The 20651-nt window shown below is 42.1% G+C and overlaps 1 protein-coding gene across 2 annotated transcripts in view; it reads left to right on the top strand.

Moving 5' to 3' along the window:
• Positions 1-14675, top strand: part of LOC124615748 — a 107906-nt gene extending 93231 nt beyond the window's left edge. Inside the window, exon 4 of one of the 2 annotated variants that reach the window (XM_047143834.1) lies at positions 13509-14675. In XM_047143834.1, the coding sequence (XP_046999790.1) occupies positions 13509-13639 (131 nt within the window). In that variant the 3' untranslated portion in view covers positions 13640-14675. The remainder of the gene's footprint in view (positions 1-13508) is intronic. The other variant, XM_047143833.1, reaches the window with a different exon arrangement.
• Positions 14676-20651: the final 5976 nt, after the last annotated feature.

The raw sequence follows: 20651 nt of genomic DNA, 5'->3' as shown, positions 1-20651 counted from the left end.
ACAGATCAAAAAACTTCATTAAAGAGTGCATACATGTTAGGACCTAATTTGTGTTGCAATTACTTATGAAACGGAGAGGGTGGAGGGAGAGTCAACGTGAACTTTCGACTATAAGTGAGACTGTTAGTTCAAATCAGCCTCTTTCTGTACACTTATTGGGTACTTCCAGACTGTGCATAATAGTCGAAAAGGCTTTAGTTGTCAACGTTGCTCAGACTATTAATCCATAAAAACGTGTATTTTTTTGATACTCGGTAAATTTTACCTCAAACTGAAGAGGCTGTCAAATATTCAAATGTGTGTGAAAGCTTATAGGACTTAACTGCTAAGGTCATCAGTCCCTAAGCTTACACACTACTTAACCTAAATTATTCTAAGGACAAACACATACACCCATGCCCGAGGGAGGACACGAACCTCCGCCGGGACCAGCCGCACAGTCCACGACTGCAGCGCCCGAGACCGCTCGGCTAATCCCGCGCGGCGCAGAGGCGGTCGTGGCGTCGTTTCACTTCACGTAGTAGCTCGCTACTTACTACAGAGACTGGCTAGAGAGTTATATCCGGACCCAGTGTGACGACAATTTTTTTTTTTTTTTAAATTTCGAGCACTGTTGGCTGTTGCAGGTAACAGTCGTACAACAGCGCTACCGTCCCACATCGGGGAATAGCGCCAGACATCATTGAGCTTAACGTCTTTCTCTCTAGCTGTGGATGCTCATATCCTTTGTAAACGGCGGCGAAACGTTCAGTTTATTAAAAAAAAAACAATCTGTACGTGTCATAATAGACTTGCAAATTTTTATTATTGAATCGTACGCATGAACGAAGATGTTCAAAAATGTTTCAAATGGCTCTAAGCACTATGGGACTTAACATCTGAGGTCATCAGTCCCCTAGACGTAGAACTACTTAAACCTAACTAACCTAAGTACACCACACACACCCATGCCCGAGGCAGGATTCGAACCTGCCACTGTAGCAGCCGCGTGGTTCCGGAATGAAGCGCCTAGAACCGCTCGGCCACAGCGGCCGGCAACGAAGTTGTAACCAATATTTTTGTTGGAAGTGAGTTAGACTTGAAATAGAGTTGCATCTTACGCCCTGCAACTGCTGGTTCAATTGTTTTAGTTTTGGTACTACTGTCGAATGTTGTGCAACAAGGGGAATGCAAAAGCGCTTCAGTAAAGGAAAGCAGACGTAGAGTCAAGATATGTGAGTGGAAGGACGATAAACGCAAGGCAGTGGGTTATATCTGATGCCCTAATAAATCAAGAGAAGTGACCCTCTTTCTGTAAAATAGTTACTTGATGGAGTGAGTGGAACGAAGCTGTAACAGGTACTCATAATGATAAGACGTTTCTCGTAATTTGCGTAGCCCGGAAGGTATATCCTAACTATTTCCAAGGCTCCAATATAGTACTGTAACACTTAATTGAAACATTAATGTTTTGAACATAATTCAGATTCTTCATGTGGTTTTCATTCGCAGTTAAGCCTAAATATCGCAGATTTCCAATCACATGGCCAATGTGTGTCTCGTTACCATTGTTCTCTCGTATATCATTTGCCTTTAGATATCGGTATGGGCCTCCGTAGAAATTTATCCAAGAAGGTAAAAGATTCCAAAACTGTCACTTTTTTTAGGAATGACTCGGTGAGTTTGAGAACGTATTGCGCCCCATGAATTGAAGTTCTCTGGATTGTCTCAAAACTTATTGTACTTAAACATCCTCAACGTGGATTACTTGACATTTAAATGGCAACGAACATTTCAGTAGTATATATTAGTGCAATGATTTGAAATTAGATCTTTCTTTAAAACCTGAGCATCCAGCGAGCTACCCACAAAGAATAATTAGATCATTCCTATAATGTTATCACTGGAATTTAAAAATTCAAAACATATAAAAAATCGGAATGACTGTTGGCTAGCAACAAAAGTAACCAGCAAAAACTAGGACATTAACTCTCTTCAAAGTGGAGAAACAGGGAATAAACTTTATGAAACACGTACTGATCTGTGATGGCATCTAGAATAATTTGATTCCTTGCTAGACTCGCCATGACACCATGTAAATGAATTTTTTGCATTATTTTTATGCTTGCTATTATTTAATGTTGGCTAGTGCAGTAAAAAGTTTTGCGCAAAATGTGTTTTAAAAGCAACATTTTTGTGTTCTTTTGGTAAAGTGTAAACTGAGGTCAGTATTCGACCTCCCAAAAACACTCCGGAATTGGTCGCCGTATTCGACATTTTACAGCCTGGGACTGAACCAAAGCGGTCGTCGCCTCCCCAGTTTATCGAGCAGCCATTCCAGCTGGGCTGCGGGATTCCCAACACAGTGACTGCATGTTGCCCCGGGTTGCACCCCACGAAATTGGGTAAGATCCCAACTGCTGAAGAGAACATATTTTGGACATTGTGTTCGGGCCATTAAAGAAGAAACGAGCCGGCGGCTGTAAAGTGAAAGACGCTGAAGGGATCGTAATTCCTCTGGCTGCGGAAGAAGGTGTGGGCCTTACAAGAACGTCGAGTCTCCAAACACGCCGCTAGAAGGACATGAGCACACACCTACGTGACAACAGAGCGAGCACGCACACACGTCGACCGTGCACTGCACTCGATAGTGCTGGAAACAGAGGAATTGAGGCTTCAAAAGAAGAGCGAAGTGCTGCATTGCGTTTCCCTGCAGCGGAAGGAGCGCGGGGGACGGATCTTCGTCGAAGAATGGCACACGTGGACGGGGAGCACTGAATGTCCGTCGTCATTATGACGCGCAGTTCGGCCTCCGAGGCAGTGGCTGACACCGTAACGCGCCGGTCTTCAGTAGTGACGGCATCCATCTGCTGGACAATAGCATCAATAATGAGGCGCGGCGTTCGAGGTCGTGCTTCATCAGCCACCAACATCCTTCTTTCCTTGAATCGCTTGAGTTACGCATTAACTTTTGCAGCAGACGTGCAGTGCTCTGCGTGCACTTGAGTGCCATCCTTCTATTATTTCCGTTAACGGCTCGCGTCCTGGAAACGCAGGAAACGCGCTGTCCCAATTTGCTCTTCTTTTGAAACCTCCACATTTATATTGTTTTTTGGGTAAATATTTGAAGTTGTTCTTTTGAAGTTGTAGTAGAACATAATTTTACTTTCACTGTGTGAAGGAGGCTTACTACTTTTTGAGCTTTCAACACGTCCAGTCTTTATCTTTCGACTTTGAGAAGCAGGTATATATGACACAAAAGAAAGAAGTCCAATTGCACTGGGTGGTTGCGGTATGAATGGAATAACAATATTTCTTATGTGAAGAAATAGTGCACCAGTTGCGTAAAAACGCAACTTGCGTGCTATTTCATCACATCGTTACTCTTCAAAAACAGTTGCTGAAAATGATGAACAAAAATCTAAATGACAAGATTGGTCTTTGCGCCGCGTGGAGACGTGTGAGGGGAAATGCTGACGTAATCGGCTTTCGACGCTACCAACAGAAACTGCACGTTTAGCTTCAGTATACAGTGTTGACTCTGCAACTACTAGATCATTGGCGTTGGCAGAAATGAAAAGATAGGGAAGTCGATATGAAGTGTTCCGGACAAATCTGATATGTGACGAAACCTAATGACGGACCCAACAAACGCCTTTTGTTTACATGCACTTACCATTGTTAACAAAGTTTGCATTGTTTTCCTTTCAATTCTTGCTTTAATGGGTATAGGCTTGCTGGTAGCTTGTTGACGTAAATAATATCTAATAATAAGTCAATACTTAAAATATAGCACTGAAAGACCTGAGTCGAAGCAAGGCCCCGGGAGTAGACAACATTCCATTAGAACTACTGACGGCCTTCGGAGAGCCAGTCCTGACAAAACTCTTACCATTTGGTGAGCAAGATGTATGAGACAGGCGAAATAACCTCACACTTCAAGAAGAATATAATAATTCCAATCCCTAAGAAAGCAGGTGTTGACAGATGTGAAAATTACCAAACTATCAGTTTAATAAGCCACGGCTGCAAAATACTAACACGAATGCTTTACAGACGAATGGAAAAACTGCTAGAAGCCGACAACGGGGAAGATCAGTTTGGTTTCCGTAGAAATGTTGGAACACGTGAGGCAATATTGACCCTACGACTTATCTTTGAAGCTAGATTAAGGAAAGGCAAACCTACGTTTTTAGCATTTGTAGACTTAGAGAAAGCTTTTGACAATGTTGACTGGAATACTCTCTTTATAATTCTGAAGGTGGCAAGGGTAAAATACAGGGAGCGTAAGGGTATTTACAATTTATACAGAAACCAGATGGCAGTTACAAGAGTCGATGGACATGAAAGGGAAGCAGTGGTTGGGAAGGGAGTGAGACAGGGTTTTAGCCTCTCCCCAATGTCATTCAAACTGTATATTGAGCAAGCAGTAAAGGAAGCGAAAGAAAATTCCGGAGTAGGAATTAAAATCCATGGAGAAGAAATAAAAACTTTGAGGTTCGCCGATGACATTGTAATTCTGTCAGAGACAGCGAAGGACTTCGAAGAGCAGTTGAACGGGATGGACAGTGTCTTGAAAGGAGGATATACGATGAACATCAACCAAAGCAAAACGAGGATAATGGAATGTAGTGGAATAAAGTCGGGCGATGCTGAGGGAATTAGATTAGGAAATGAGACACTTAAAGTAGTAAAGGAGTTTTGCTATTTGGCGAGCAAAATAACTGATGATGGTCGAAGTAGAGAGGATATAAAACGTAGACTGGCAATGGCAAGGAAAGCGTTTCTGAAGAAGAGAAATTTGTTAACATCGAGTATAGATTTAAGTGACAGGAAGTCGTTTCTGAAAGTATTTGTATGGAGTGTAGCCATGTATGGAAGTGAAACATGGACGATAAATAGTTTGGACAAGAAGAGAACAGAGGCATTCGAAATGTGGTGCTACAGAAGAATGCTTAAGATTAGATGGGTAGATCACATAACTAATGAGGAGGTATTGAATAGAATTGGGGAGAAGAGGAGTTCGTGGCACAACTTGACTAGAGGAAGGGACCAGTTGGTAGGACATGTTCTGAGGCATCAAGGGGTCACCAATTTAGTATTGGAGGGCAGCGTGGAGGGTAAAAATCGTAGAGGGAGACCAAGAGATGAATACACTAAGCAGATTCAGAAGGATGTAGGTTGCAGTAAGTACTGGGAGATGAAGAAGCTTGCAGAGGGTACAGTAGCACGGGGAGCTGCATCAAACCGGTCTCAGGATTGAAGACCACAACAACAACAACAACACTTGAAATATACTGCTCTACAATCGGCAGGCAGTATATATACAATGTGCAGCCGATATTTTTATAAGCAGGTACTTCTATAATTCTTCCGTCTATATATCGATACATTTTATTGATATATCGAGGGCCTATTAAAATATTTTGTTTAAATGTTTATCTAGCAATTTAGAAATTTCAATTTTTATTAATTTTTGATTCTTTATTCCAAAACAGCAAGATGGAATTAATTTTACATTTAATATATGAGATTTCATTAATAATTTTATATACAAGCAATTACTAATCATAGAATTTTGCGACATTTTACTCTGAATTTGGGAAAGTAACATATCGACGTCAGGATCGATCGACGTGCATGTAGTTCTCAGGATCTTTTCATTAGGTTCATCTGAGATTTTGGTTCTATTTTTACTTTTTTTGTGCTTCAGTATTGCAAATAGCTGTTCACAGACGTATGTTCCTCCAAACAAAAATGATGTATAAATCACACATGGCTGTGCAGCAAGGGATATTTGTTCTGGGCAGGTATGATTCGTAAAAGTCCAACAGAGATACACGATCAAACTTTTGTTTTAGTGGCATGTCAGGCTGCGATTCTATGCGTTCCATCTGAAAATCTTCTGGCAATGTATCTATACTGTTCGTAATGTCGCATAAATACAATAATTGTGCTACTTTCTTCGAAAATCTTGAAATCGATTTTCAAATTCTTGCATCAAATCATCCCGACTTTAGTATTGCGGCCGGCCGTTGTGGCTGAGCGGTTCTAGGCGCTTCAGTCTGGAACCGCGCGACCGCTACGGTCGCAGGTTGGAATCCTACCTCGGGCATGGATGTGTGTGATATCCTTAGATTACTCAAGTTTAAGTAGCTCTAAGTTCTTGGGGACTGATGACCTCAGATATTAAGTCCCATAGTGCTCGGAGCCATTATTTTTTTTTTTTTTTAGTCTTACGTTTGGCCAACGTGTTTGAATTACAAGAGAATATTTGCATTTACTAGTACTTGCCATAATTTCAGTCTCATCTGGGACCCATTTATTGTTTGAAACAATGTACTGAAAATAGTTTTCTACCCTGAAGACGCCTGTCATGCAAATGAGCAGTGAAGTTTACCAGAAATGCTACATCTGCCACCCAGTTGGCATTCTCAAGTTCTGGCACCGATTTTACTTTCGATATTATGAACGATTTGATTTCATTAATTATGCTATAAAATCTTTTTAATAATGTATCTGGTCTCGAATGCGCCACCTTACTTCTGTAAAATAAGCGGTATCACCGTACTCAGCACACAAGCTTCTGAAGAATTCCTAGCATTAATGCTGATTCAGTCCTATAGCTGTTCAGATATAACATAGAACTTCCTTGTATTTCCATAAATTATTTTCATTATTACATTATGCATCTTTAAATCTCTAGTTTCGCATTTGCAACTGAAGTAGCCGTAAGAAACATAGCAGGGCGTCTGACGGACCGCTCGGTTATAAGAACGAGATTGTGGGGGTTCAATTATAGCGTGACGAAAACCGAATTTTATGGATTTTTTATTTTATTTTATTTTATTGCCGATCGTCTGATGCATGCTCACTTCTTGGACCGTATTGATACTTACTTTGACCCGCATGCTGTCCGCGGGACGCGGGTTGAACACCCCCCGTCTACTGCAATAGCTCTGCCATATCAAAAAGCCGCCATGTGTCTTCTTTGTCCACAGGGAATGGTAAACTACTATTGAAATTACGTTATGTAGCAAGGGGAGGGAGCGTTTGTGAGGGAATTAGAAAATGATGTCGGGTAGATACACTGAAGCCACGTTTATGTTTGGGAATCATTGCCGAATCCATACGTCAGGTTGTTAGGTCGGTCGTTTTTTTGCATCTCAATAAGTGCTCTGTGTGGAAGGAACAAAGATAAGATTGGGGGGGCTTCTTTCAACTCTGTTTTGTGAAGGACAGTATCGTAAGCGCCGCCGCACCAAGCAATCGGCAGTAATGTCCCGTAAACAGTGTGGCAACCAAACAAATCCAAATTACACAGGGTTTCCCAGGAAGAACACTCAATATTCAGGGATATAACAGGTAAGGTCATTCGAAGCAAAGAAACATGGGCTCTAAAATACCTTAAGAGCTATGAACACGTGTTCCGTAGAAGAGATGTGTTTCACTGTAACGAAGATGAACAAGTTTTCGCAGCTCTTAAGCCCATGTTTACTGGACATGGTCCATACTGTCACCTTTCAAATTATGGAATCTAAAAAGCTTGCAATAAATAAGCTTCCATACTGTCACCTTTCAAATTATGGAAACTAAAAAGCTTACAATAAATAAGCTTGTTACCCTATATCGAAGATGAAGAAGTGCTCATAGCTCTTAAGTAATTCATTTTAGATCCCATGTTTGCTAAATGTTTTGCTTCGAATTCTCGTTCCTGTTATATCTTCGAATATTAGCCATTACTCCTGAGACATCCTGTATAGCTATTGCTAAAGCCATAATACTGACTATTGCTCCCTGCCGTTCAAATTCTGCAGTTTACTTATATCGCAGACAATCACTGCTACAAATTCTGGAGTATTTTCTAACGAATCGAAAATCTATAACCCCTCCCCATCCCCCCCCCCCCCCCCCCCCCCACAGATTCCAGAAGGGGAAAGGTGCCCCCTCTTGCACTATCTTGCGAACGCCTACGGATATCGATAAGCTACGCGTTTGTGAAAAGACACTGTGTAATTTTTCCCGTTTTACACCTCGCAACGTGTAAATTTTGGCCGACAAATGGACCAGCAACTCGTCCCTCGAAGACAAAAGAGGGAAACATTCCGGTTCGCTTGATTGAAACCCGGATTATGACAGAGACTTAGCGAAGAAACATATTGAATCGCCTCCAAAACAGGAAAGGTACTAATCGATGCTAAAAGTGTTCCTGTCCACAGTCGGATCATTATTCTGTGTTTTGTCAATAGCAGTAACCTTGTTCAAAAAATGGCTCTGAGCACTATGCGACTTAACGTCTGAGGTCATCAGTCGCCTAGAACTTAGAACTAATTAAACCTAACTAACCTAAGGACATCACATACATCCATGCCCGAGGCAGGATTCGAACCTTCGATCGTATTGGTCGCTCGGCTCCGGACTGTAGCGTAGAGCCGCACGGCCACTGCGGCCGGCAGTAACCTTGTTACAACCTGGCAACACATAATACTGGTGGTAACTGATTTCAGTGTTCTCAGTGTAAGAGCCCAGCAGAGATATCTTCATGAATTGTGACGATCGTCTTTAAATGTTTCACTCCGCTCAATGAGGTTTGGAATCTGACAATCTTGCTTGACTGTTGCATGGGGCAGAACTACAACTTATGGATGACTTCCGTTTCCCAAAATCGGGTAATCTGTGAATATTTCACCACTTTGAACCAGACGTTCCTCGTGAGAAGGCACAGTTCCCTACCACCTGATAGAGACTTTGCTCTTATAGGGAGGAACAACAGATTATTTAATGTATTTCACCAAGACGATGAGATTCAATTCATTGCTAACGCCAGATTCCTTGCCTGCAATATGGAACGGGCGATTTCAGGGATCTTCGCGCACTAGACCAAAGGTTGCACAGAGCTCATTGAAAGTCATAACATCCTACGGTGGGCTTGTCGATGCCTTGCAAAGAATCTGAGAGGCACTGGGAAAAGAAATCTTTCCTCAGCTAACAGTACCTATCTTGCGTTCCTTGTATGACAAACTTTATCACTCAAAGGAGCCAAGAAAAAAGCCTTACTTGACATGTAACAGTATATCTGAACTGAGAAACGTGATTGCTGACATATAATACCATATCATTAGTGGATTTGCACGTCTGTGTGACAAAACTCAACTTATTCACAACTAGAAATGTAATGCTGAAAGTTTATAGTCAGTGTAATTGCAACAGCAGTTGCATTACATTTTTCAGTATCATCTGCTGCTCCTTGTGTAGATCTGTAGTGTAGTAAGCTCGTGTGTTTTGACCTGTTTTATTGTATTTTTAATAAAATAAGCCTGTTATTTATACATTCAGTAACAGAGGACAAGCAGTGTATTTCTGCAGTACTGGGCTGACAAAACATTATTTGTCGAGAATAATTAAGGTCCTGCTATTTTTTTCGAAGATAGAAAAGTTTTGCTCATCCCTTTATTTTGAAAGTCGTATCACTGAACATACAAACTGGCTCTGAAGCATGCTTATATACATTTATCAACAAAATCGCCTGTGTCCCACGGTGGGTTTTTCTCAGCGCTTCTCACCAACGTCAGTGAGTGGTGGGACGTCCCCTTGCTCGGATGTAGGCTTGAATTCGTCTTGGCGTACCATCGGTCAGATCATCAAGCCAGCCAGGCCTGGTACAAGTTGTCCCGCCCCCAGTGGTGATTCTGCGTAATTCGCGCAGAATGCACGTGATTGTCGAAGTCCAAAAACAACTCGTTTCAGTCGATCCCACAACTGTTCGATTTGATTCATGTCATAGGATCTAGAGGGTCACTCCATTACGATGTCCCTGAAGGAATGTGTTCACGAGAATAGCGATGAGCACGCGAGATAACATCAAGGTGAAACGTCACCAGAATGTGGCGATACAGCCGCAATGTTGCTTGCACACTCTCGTCCCTGTGCCGTGGGTCAGTGAGACTGCCCTCAACAACCACTCGAGGTGTACAGTGGCCAGTTCTGATAGCGAAGGATGCAAAACTTATCCTACTGCTTACGGCATCGCATCTCAGTATATCTTTCGTCGGTGAGGTGACGCTGTGGGAGCGTTGTATACTACACAGCAGATACTTGCAGTCCTACCGGGAAACATCATTCCACCACCACCTTGTTGAACGTACGGGACACAGTGTTGAAGGCGTTTGCTACTCCCGTTTTATGTCCAAACATGTTATTTGCAATTATCAGGGTGCAAACAGGCCCGCGTTCCGTCCGTAAACTACACTACTGGCCATTAAAATTGCTACACCACGAAGATGACGTGCTACTGACGCGAAATTTAACCGACAAGAAGAAGATGCTGACACCTACAACATGCTGACATGAGGAAACTTTCCAACCGATTTCTAATACACAAACAGCAGTTGACCGGCGTTGCCTGGTGAAACGTTGTTGTGATGCCTCGTGTAAGCAGGAGAAATGCGTACCATCGCGTTTCCGACTTTGATCTAGGTCGGATTGTAGCATATGGCCATTGCGTGTTATCGTATCGCGACATTGCTGCTCGCTTTGGTCGAGATCCAATGACTGTTGACAATATGGAATCGGTGGGTTCAGGAGGGTAATACGGTACGCCGTGCTGGATCCCAACGGCCTCGTATTACTAGCAGTGGAGCTGACAGGCATCTTATCCGCATGGCTGTAACGGATCGTGCAGCCACGTCTCGATCCCTGAGTCAACGGCTGGGGACGTTTGCAAGACAACAACCATATGCACGAACAGTTCGACTACATTTGCAGCAGCGTGGACTATCAGCTCGGAGACCGTGGCTGTGGTTACCCTTGACGCTGCATCACAGACAGGAGCGCCTGCGATGGTCTACTCAACGACGAACCTGGGTGCACGAATGGCAAAACGTCATTTTTTGGGATGAATCCAGGTTCTGTTTACAGTATCATGATGGTCGCATCCGTGTTTGGCGACGTCGCGGTGAACGCACATTGGAAGCGTGTATTCGTCATCGCCATACTGGCGTATCACCCGGCGTGATGATATGGGGTGCCATTGGTTACATGTCTCGGTCACCTCTTGTTCGCATTGACGGCCCTTTGAACAGTGGACGTTACATTTCAGATGTGTTACGACCCGTGGCTCTTCCCTTCATTCGATTCCTGCGAAACCCTACATTTTAGCAGGATAATGGACGACCGCATGTTGCAGGTCCTGTACGGACATTTCTGGATACAGAAAATGTTCGACTGCTGCCCTGGCCAGCACATTCTCGAGATCTCTCACCAACTGGAAACGTCTGGTCAATGGTGGCCGAGCAACTGTCTCGTCACAATACGCTAGTCACTACTCTTAATGAGCTGTGGTATCGTGTTGAAGCTGCACGGGCAGCTGTACGTGTACACGCCATCCAAGCTCTTTCTGACTCAATGCGTAGGCGTATCAAGGCCGTTATTACGGCCAGAGGTGGCTGTTCTGGGTACTGATTTCTCGGGATCTATGCACCCAAATTGCATAACAATGTAATCACATGTCAGGTCTAGTATAATATATTTGTCCAATGAACACCCGTTTATTATCTGCATTTCTTATTGGTGTAGCAATTTTAATGGCCAGTAGTGTAAATCCGACGCCCATCCTGTGGCGTCCTTTTAGCATGGTTCTTGCCCATCTATAACGGAGTCCTTTGTGTTGTTGTGTACGACGTGGTGCTCAGAATGGTCGTCAAGATCGTAATTCGCGTCATGTAATTGTCTCCTTACAGCTTGATGCTATAGGTTATTACCTGTAGCCTCTCCAAACACCAAATTCAGTTCTGGAGCACCCAACCCACGGTTCCTTCGACTCTAAAGTCGTAGATATTGACCATCCTGTGCACCTGTCGTACGTTGATGGTCTTTTGTGGTGTAAATTCCCAACACCGCCTGCCAACTGGAACCTATTCCGTGACCGCACCAAATAACTTAGACTCCGGTGCATACGTCGGGCAACTTCCCTTGTTGACAAGGCTCCTACACGTGATGTGACGATGCAGGCGCTGTCACTGGCCGCGAGTGCCTTTCGTGGCATGATGGATTTTCGCTCTATTGTTCGACAGACGTCTCTAATGCGTCCCTAGGGGTTCTTGACTTGTGGTATGAATGGGACAGTGCCCAAATGGTTTAAATCATACCTAACTGGAAGAGTGCAGAAAGTTGAAATAAGCAGTTCACATAATGCGCAAAAAACTGGTGATTTCTCAAACTGGGGAACAATCAAGAATGGGGTGCCACAAGTTTCGGTCTTGGGCCCTCTGCTGTTCTTAATATATATTAATGACTTGCCATTCTATGTTCACTAAGATACAAAGCTGGTACTTATTGCCGATGATACAAGTATAGTTATCACACCCAACTGGTGAAATTGTAAACGATGTTTTTCAGAAAATCAATAAATGGTTATCTGCAAATGGGCTCTCATTAAACTTCGACAAAACACAGTATATACAGTTCCACACAGTAAATATAGACTTCGATCAGAAATTGGTAGCTAAGGTAGAATATTCAAAATTTCTAGGTGTAGTCGTTGATGAGGGGTTGAACTGGAAAAAACACACTGAGGATCTGCTGAAACGTTTGAGTTCAGCTACTTATGCTATTAGGGTCATTGCAAATTTTGGTGATATACATCTCACTAAATTAGCTTACCACGCCTATTTTCATTCTCTGCTTCCGTATGGCATCATATTCTGGGGTAACTCATCATTGAGTAAAAGAGTGTTCAGTGCACAAAAGCGTGTAATCAAAATAATTGCTGGAGCTCATCCAAGATCATCCTGTAGATACTTATTTAAAGAGCTAGAGATCTTCACTGTAGCCTCACAATATATATATATTCACTTATGAAATTTGTTACTAACAATCCGAACGAATTCAAAAGTAATAGCACCGTACATGGCTACAACACTAGGAGAAAGGATGATGTTGAATACTCAAGGCTAAATCTAAATTTGGCTCAGAAGGGAGTAAATTATGCTACCACAAGAGTCTTTGGTCACTTACCTAATAGCATCAAAGTCTGACATATAGCCATATAACATTTAAAAGGAAATTAAAAGAATTTCTTAATGGCAATTCCTTCTACTCATTAAATGAATTTTTGGATATAGTAAGTCGGTAATTTCCCCACCCCCCCCCCCCCCACCCCAAAAAAATATATTCAGTTTCATGTAATATTTTGTGTAATGTAATATCTTGTATTGACACGTTTTATTAACATGTTCCACATCATTACGTAGTGTCGTATTCATGATCTATGGAAAAAGTACTAATCTAATCTAATGTAATCTAATCTAACTGAAATGCTGCAATCGCTTCAAGTGTGGCGCTCTACTCGTAGGTAGCGCTCGTGGTAATTCTGTGTATGTCATAGACACAACGTCAGGCGTGATCTCCTGATCTGATTTTAACCCGAGTTTACTGCCTGCGTGTAATGCACCATTAATCAGTCAACTGTAATTAGTTGAGAGTCCTTTCGGCATGTATGTGTGATTTCTGCGTGTTGCACCCTGTTCCAGGTCGCAAAACGTGCAGCCAGCGCTCTCCACGAGATCACCAGCTTCCAGCAGATACGTCGGTAACTCGTAACAGGACAGGACAACAGGCGCAGACCGACATGCCAGGCAACAGCCAACTCGGTGCCACGTGACTACCACCATCTGGTCCTTGTCGACTGCTTGGCAGTGGCGTCAAATCGATGAATATGCAGTGTTCGTCAAAGCGATATATACTGGCTGCGTCCTGTAGGTTACGGCTCTATTTAATGTCACATAATCAGAAGATTGCGTAAAATCACTCATCATTAAATCCTTTACAATGACTCCCTGTCCTGCGGATTAGATGCATGTGGAAAGAACACACAGAGGAGATGAAGGAAAACTGGACACCTGACATCACGATTCCTTGCATACTAGAAATACAAATGTTCGTAGCAAAGTTTCATTCTGTGATAATTACCGGTGAGATATAGAAGGCAAAGAATGGCAACATGGTAACACTGTAGATTCATGTATAGCAGGTACTTTCATTTCGTATGGTATACTCCAGGTTCAGATGTGGTAGACAAAGTGGTGCTAAAAAATACACTTAAATATATGGTTATGTGACACTTGACTATCGAAGGGGTCCATCCTAGGAGAATTAATAATTCAGTAGTGAACGATAAGAAAAAAGATGTGGACCAAAAAACGGCCTGTGATTTTTTACTTTGGGAGATCGATTACAACTGGAGAAGGGGAAGGCGATGTTGATAGTGGAATGGAATGGGCAGAAGATGAAAATGCGTGGTGAAGAAAGCAGCAAATCTTCCAAAATGCCACACTTTGACCACCAGTTTTTATCAAAATATGCCGAGGACCCAAAATTGTCACAGATATTTTTGTATTGCTAGCGTGCAAGGAACCATACTGTGAAGTGTGTGCGAATTTGGTTTCCCCGCGTATGCTATCAAACAAAGCTGTTAGCACAGTTATGTAAGTAAGAAAGTATTTATTTAGCTTGTTCTTAAAAGAATTACTTACACAAATAAGATTAAAAAAAAGAGAGATTATATATTTTCGTTCTTCCTGTATATCTTATTATGTTAGTATTAAGCGATAGCAGTGTGATATAATTAATTATTTATTTTATGGCAACCATAAAAAATAATACAGAAACAACTGAACAGTTGTGCAAGTGTAAAATTAAACTTTACTCCATGATTTCGGAAAACAATATCAAATACAAGCGCCAAATTAAACTGAGGTGTCATTCATGCAATGAATCAAGCATTGTCGTATAATAAGGATATTGTCACTAAACAAAATCAAAAAGGTAAGTACAATGATATCGTGAATTTTGTCAACAATCAATCCAAAAAAACACGGGAAAATCCGAAACTCACGAAAGCCATGGGAAATATTTCCGAATCTGTCAGTGAAAGATCCAATCAATTCGTTATAAACGCTGGAAGAAAGAAAAGAAACTGCGTTTTATAAACTAACATCAGATGGAGTGCTCATCACTCATCTTAAGTTACAATTGGTAGTGGGTTTTGTTTACTGTGGCGAGGTAAAGGTATTGGGAAAGAAATTGAGAACAGATAAATTACAGTGTAAATAGTGGCGCTCCGTGAAGGTTGGTTGGTTGTTTTGGGGAAGGAGACCGGACAGCGAGGTCATCGGTCTCATCGGATTAGGGAAGGACGGGGAAGGAAGTCGGCCGTGCCCTTTGAAAGGGACCATCCCGGCATTTACCTGTAGCGATTTAGGGAAATCACGCTCCGTGATGGACACATTCCCGCGAATACACCGTTGCTGGTTGCTGTGGTGGTCCACAGTCTGAAGACTGGTTTCATACTTCCACCTCCTAGATAAAAGAAAGCCTGTGAACGTAGTGCATGACGTCACAACGTTGCGTCGTACGTAGGCAACAGAGGAACATTCGCACTGCACGCTTTCTATCGTAAATGAGCTCGTTCTTGAGTGTAATTATTACTTGATTGAACGTGAAAAGTTTTTCTTTATTCTGTGTGCACTAAATCGGGCGATTTGTGTGTTCTCGTACAACATATGATGATCTTTTTACGGCCGAAATACGATTTCGACATTCTGTGCCGCTATATAGAAGAAATTACGAAAGAGCCCAAATAATTTATGTCTTTACATTTCTGGAGAATGAAACAACGAGGATGAAATGGTTATCAAGATTCAATGGAAGAACTTTACTCCTTATTCAAGTTCAAGGGTAAGTTTGTGTTTTGTTTATGTTCTTGAAAAGGTTGATTTTAATGATGAAGAGCAAAGTTTATCATGATTGTAACCGAATGTCATGCAGATGCCTCTTCGAAAACGTTAGCTTCCTTACTTTCACTTGATACTACAGTCCCTTTTTTTGTCACAAGTGATATAAATCGGTCTGTCTGTAGTAGTTAGTTCTGTTTTGTGCTGCACAAGTTCGAGTAAGCTGTCTGCCGAAAAACCAAGAAATTTCATATAGGCCTACCCAGTAAACGAAAACTAAGTTTAGAGTACCTACCATATCTGTACATCTCCAGTGCATCAAGCTCTGTAGCAGCTTGATGTTCAAAACCTGTGTTAATAATTCAGCTACACACTGAACTAAACATTCTTCTGATCTTACAATGAACAAATAGGCCAGCAATTTTTCTTTAAAATTATCGATAGCGTTTCACAAAATGGAAAAATGCATGTTTAGATGAATTATACGGAAAGACAGGAAGTTTCTTTTTCCCAAGGTTTTAGTCTACCACTGGATACAAATATTAAAAATCTGTGAACACTTGTAAAATGTTACAAGTGTTTATCATCAGTCCTTTGTGTACACAGTCTTTAATTCCTGGGTCCGAATTTCAGGTGCATGTAAGTGCCCTATCCTTCCTTCATAAGTACACAATTAAATTCTTTAAAAATAACTGTGTGCATGTGTTTCTGCTATTATGCAGCATATAAGTGGCAATGTTTTAACTTTCTTCACACTGTCAGTTTTTGTGGATGAATTTGGATACTGACTATGAAATAATAGTTCAAACAGATACAAAGGGGCCTCACATATATACGATAAAAATTACCACTTAAAACAGTTCATAGTTCAACAGGATACACAAATGATTTTGAAAGCTACATAAATCCACTACCTGTAGTAATTACACTACTTTCTTTCACATTATTTTCCATGGAACATTTCTGTACCTGTAGTTTTTGTGTGGTAGGGTGTATGTGTGTGTGTGTGTGTGTGTGTGTATGCCTCAGTGTTGAGTGCCTGTTTTCACGACAGCCTCTGTGGCATGTTCCTTTATGTGTCTGCTGCTGCTGTCGTGATTTCTGTGTGTGTGTGTGTGTGTGTGTGTGTGTGTGTGCGTGTGCGTGTTTGTCCGTTCCCCATGTTTCACATTTGAGTATCTCTCAGTCTTTGTACGTGACAGACTTGCTGTATTGTTGCAACAGGACAGGAACTTTATATATGTAGAGCAACTACTGAGTCATAATACAGACACAACAAGAAAAGGACGTCTTGATAGTTCGTGGGCATCTCCTGCAATTTTCTGATAAATTTGTTAAGAAGTATAAAAACATTGCTTAAAATAGCTGGCTGTGCAAGTTCCATTCTGTATTAATTTTGTTTACAAGTAATCGTATTCACTCTCAGAAGAATGAAACTTTTTGGAAAACACAAATTTCACATGAAATGACAGGATAGTTATTAAGTGTCCTCCTCCAGAAACAGTGTCTGAAGCAAGGTCAAATTCCTCTGCTACTCTCAGACTGAACTTCTCAAAAGAAGAGAACAGATATGAAGGACCAGAGGGGATGCAACTGTGGCTTGAAAATGAACAGCTTGAAAATGGCTGGTCAGAGAGCAATGTGTGAAGCCTTCAATGACTACCGTAGCAGAATATTGTCAAATGATCTTTCGCAAAACGCAAAAAAAATTTCTGGTCACACGTAAAGTCTGTTAGTGTCTCCAAAGTTAGTGTCCAGTCCTTAGCGAATGAAACGGGAACTGAAACTGAGGGTAACAAGTAAAAAACTGAGATGCTTAACTCCGTTTTCAAATGTTGCCTTACACAGCAAAATCCAGGAGAATTACCCAAATTTAACCCTGGTAGCATTGAAAAGATAAGTAAAATAAGTATTTGTGTCAGTGGCATTGAGAAACAGCAGAATTCGTTAAAATCGAACAAAGCTCCAGGGTCCGATAGAATCCTTATCAGATTCTATACTGAATTTGTGGCTGAGTTAGCCCCTCTTCTAACCACAATATATCGTAGATCCTTCGAACAAATTCTGGTAATATCCCAAGTCACACCTGTATACAGGATGGTAGTAGAAGTGATCCACAAATATACCGTCTAATATCTTTGACATCGATTTGTTGTAGATTCTTAGAACGTATTCTGAGCTCAAACACACGAGATATCTTGAACAGAATGACCTCCTCCATGTCAACCAATACGGATCCCGAAAACATCGATCATCTGAATCACAACTCGTACTATTCTCAAGTGACGTAACGAAAGCTTTGGGTCAAGGCAGGCAGATAGATGCAGTATTTCTTGATTTCCGAAAAGCATTTGACTCAGTACCACGCCAACGCTTGTTGTCTAAAGTATGGTCATGTGGGATATCAAGTGAAAATTGTGATTGGATCGAGGACTTTTTGGCAGGGAGGACGGAGCATGTTAACGTGAATGGAGAGTCATCGTCGGATGTAAAAGTAACGTCGGGTGTGCCCCAGGAAAGTATTTTGGGACCATTGCTGTTCATGTTGTATATTAATGACCTTGGAGACAATATTAATAGTAACCTCAGACTTTTTTGCAGATTATACAATTATCTATAAGGAAGGGCGTCTGAAAGAAGCTGCATAATATTCAGTCAGATGGAATCGGGCCCTTGTAGGGATATGACATGCAATGACCATATAGGCTCGGTCGTGGGTAAAGCACATGACTGACTTCTGGTAGAATACTGGGGAAGTGCAGTCAGTCTACAAAGGAGATGGCCTACAAATCACATGTGCGAATGGTTCTAGAATTTTGCTCAAGTGTGTGGGACCCGTACCAAATAGGACTAACAGGTGTGTTGAACGTTTACAGAGAAGGGCAGCACGAATGGTCACAAGTTTGCTTGATAGATAGGAAAGTGTCACATAAATACTAAAGAAACTGAAGCGGTAGACTGGTGCATATAGATGTGAACCATCCCGAGAATGTCTACTGACAAATTTTCAAGAACCAGTTTAAAATGTGACTCTAGGAGTATACAGTAAATATTCGAAATAATAAATTGCACCACAGCACCATTGAAAATATGTAATGTACGTACTATGCGATGGAATTCCATACAACCAGCAGTCGATAGTATTTTACAATGCGATGAACTGAAATTGCATTTCTCTATATGTAAAACTAGAGAAAATTGTTACGCAGCGGAAATGTTCCATTCTGTGCTCCAAGATCCGAACAATTTGCTTTGCTTGTGTACAAAGTGTGTTATGTGAAGTCCAAACAGCCATGAAATTGCTCGTCACGCTTACTTTTCTTTTGCGATCAGTTTATAGAAGAGTAATTTACGAGCCTGGTATTAGCATGAACGTCTTTTCAAGAAAGTCATCTTAATCCCTTTACTACACTCGGCAATGCTTTTGAAACCCGTGCTAGCAAGTTTAACTTATCGGAAGACAGTATCAAATTAATAACAAAACGATGCACTGATTTTACAGAGAAGTTCATAAAATAATTACAGGACAGCGACATTCGGTTGAGTCTTGTTGGCAACACTGTTCTTTACTCACGCCACCTTGTTGCTACATAGTACTAGCGCCCGGTGTGCTTGAAACGCACGTGCAATTCTGTGTGTGCACTTTTCAGCTGCAATGGAATAACATTCCGAGTGCACAACGAGGCTTCATCTCAAGATCGCCACACCGTATTACAGGTAAGCCAATGCATATTACTGTTATTTCCTGTGCTCTACACCGTAACAGTTACGCTGGTAGCTTTTCAAGTCATTTTCCTACTGATTGCTTGAAAATGTTTACTATCGTAATCCCTCTCCGCTTTGCCTTACTTATATATTGTTGTACATATATGTTTCCAGGCCTCACTCACGAAAAATCCGATTAGAATACTGTTACTCATGTATCTAGTGCCTCAACATTTCATTACAACAACTTGTACATTTGGAGATTGCTTGCATCCTCATTTTTGTTGTACGGAAACAATTTTTCGGTAGATAGTGCCCACGTCAGTTGTTTCTAACAGAGCAGAGTCACTCAACGTTTGGCGTCACTGACCAATCTACACTCCTGGAAATTGAAATAAGAACACCGTGAATTCATTATCCCAGGAAGGGGAAACTTTATTGACACATTCCTGGGGTCAGATACATCACATGATGACACTGACAGAACCACAGGCACATAGACACAGGCAACAGAGCATGCACAATGTCGGCACTAGTACAGTGTATATCCACCTTTCGCAGCAATGCAGGCTGCTATTCTCCCATGGAGACGATCGTAGAGATGCTGGATTAGGTCCTGTGGAACGGCTTGCCATGCCATTTCCACCTGGCGCCTCAGTTGGACCAGCGTTCGCGCTGGACGTGCAGACCGCGTGAGACGACGCTTCATCCAGTCCCAAACATGCTCAATGGGGGACAGATCCGGAGATCTTGCTGGCCAGGGTAGTTGACTTACACCTTCTAGAGCACGTTGGGTGGCACGGGATACATGCGGACGTGCATTGTCCTGTTGGAACAGCAAGTTCCCTTGCCGGTCTAGGAATGGTAGAACGATGGGTTCGATGACGGTTTGGATGTACTGTGCACTATTCAGTGTCCCCTCGACGATCACCAGTGGTGTACGGCCAGTGTAGGAGATCGCTCCCCACACCATGATGCCGGGTGTTGGCCCTGTGTGCCTCGGTCGTATGCAGTCCTGATTGTGGCGCTCACCTGCACGGCGCCAAACACGCATACGACCATCATCGGCACCAAGGCAGATGCGACTCTCATCGCTGAAGACGATACGTCTCCATTCGTCCCTCCATTCACGCCTGTCGCGACACCACTGGAGGCGGGCTGCACGATGTTGGGGCGTGAGCGGAAGACGGCCTAACGGTGTGCGGGACCGTAGCCCAGCTTCATGGAGACGCTTGC

The sequence above is a fragment of the Schistocerca americana genome, chromosome 5 (assembly GCF_021461395.2).
Source record: "Schistocerca americana isolate TAMUIC-IGC-003095 chromosome 5, iqSchAmer2.1, whole genome shotgun sequence".
NCBI classification, from domain to species: Eukaryota; Metazoa; Arthropoda; class Insecta; order Orthoptera; family Acrididae; genus Schistocerca; species Schistocerca americana.
This window is presented reverse-complemented; position numbering and strand designations above follow the sequence as displayed.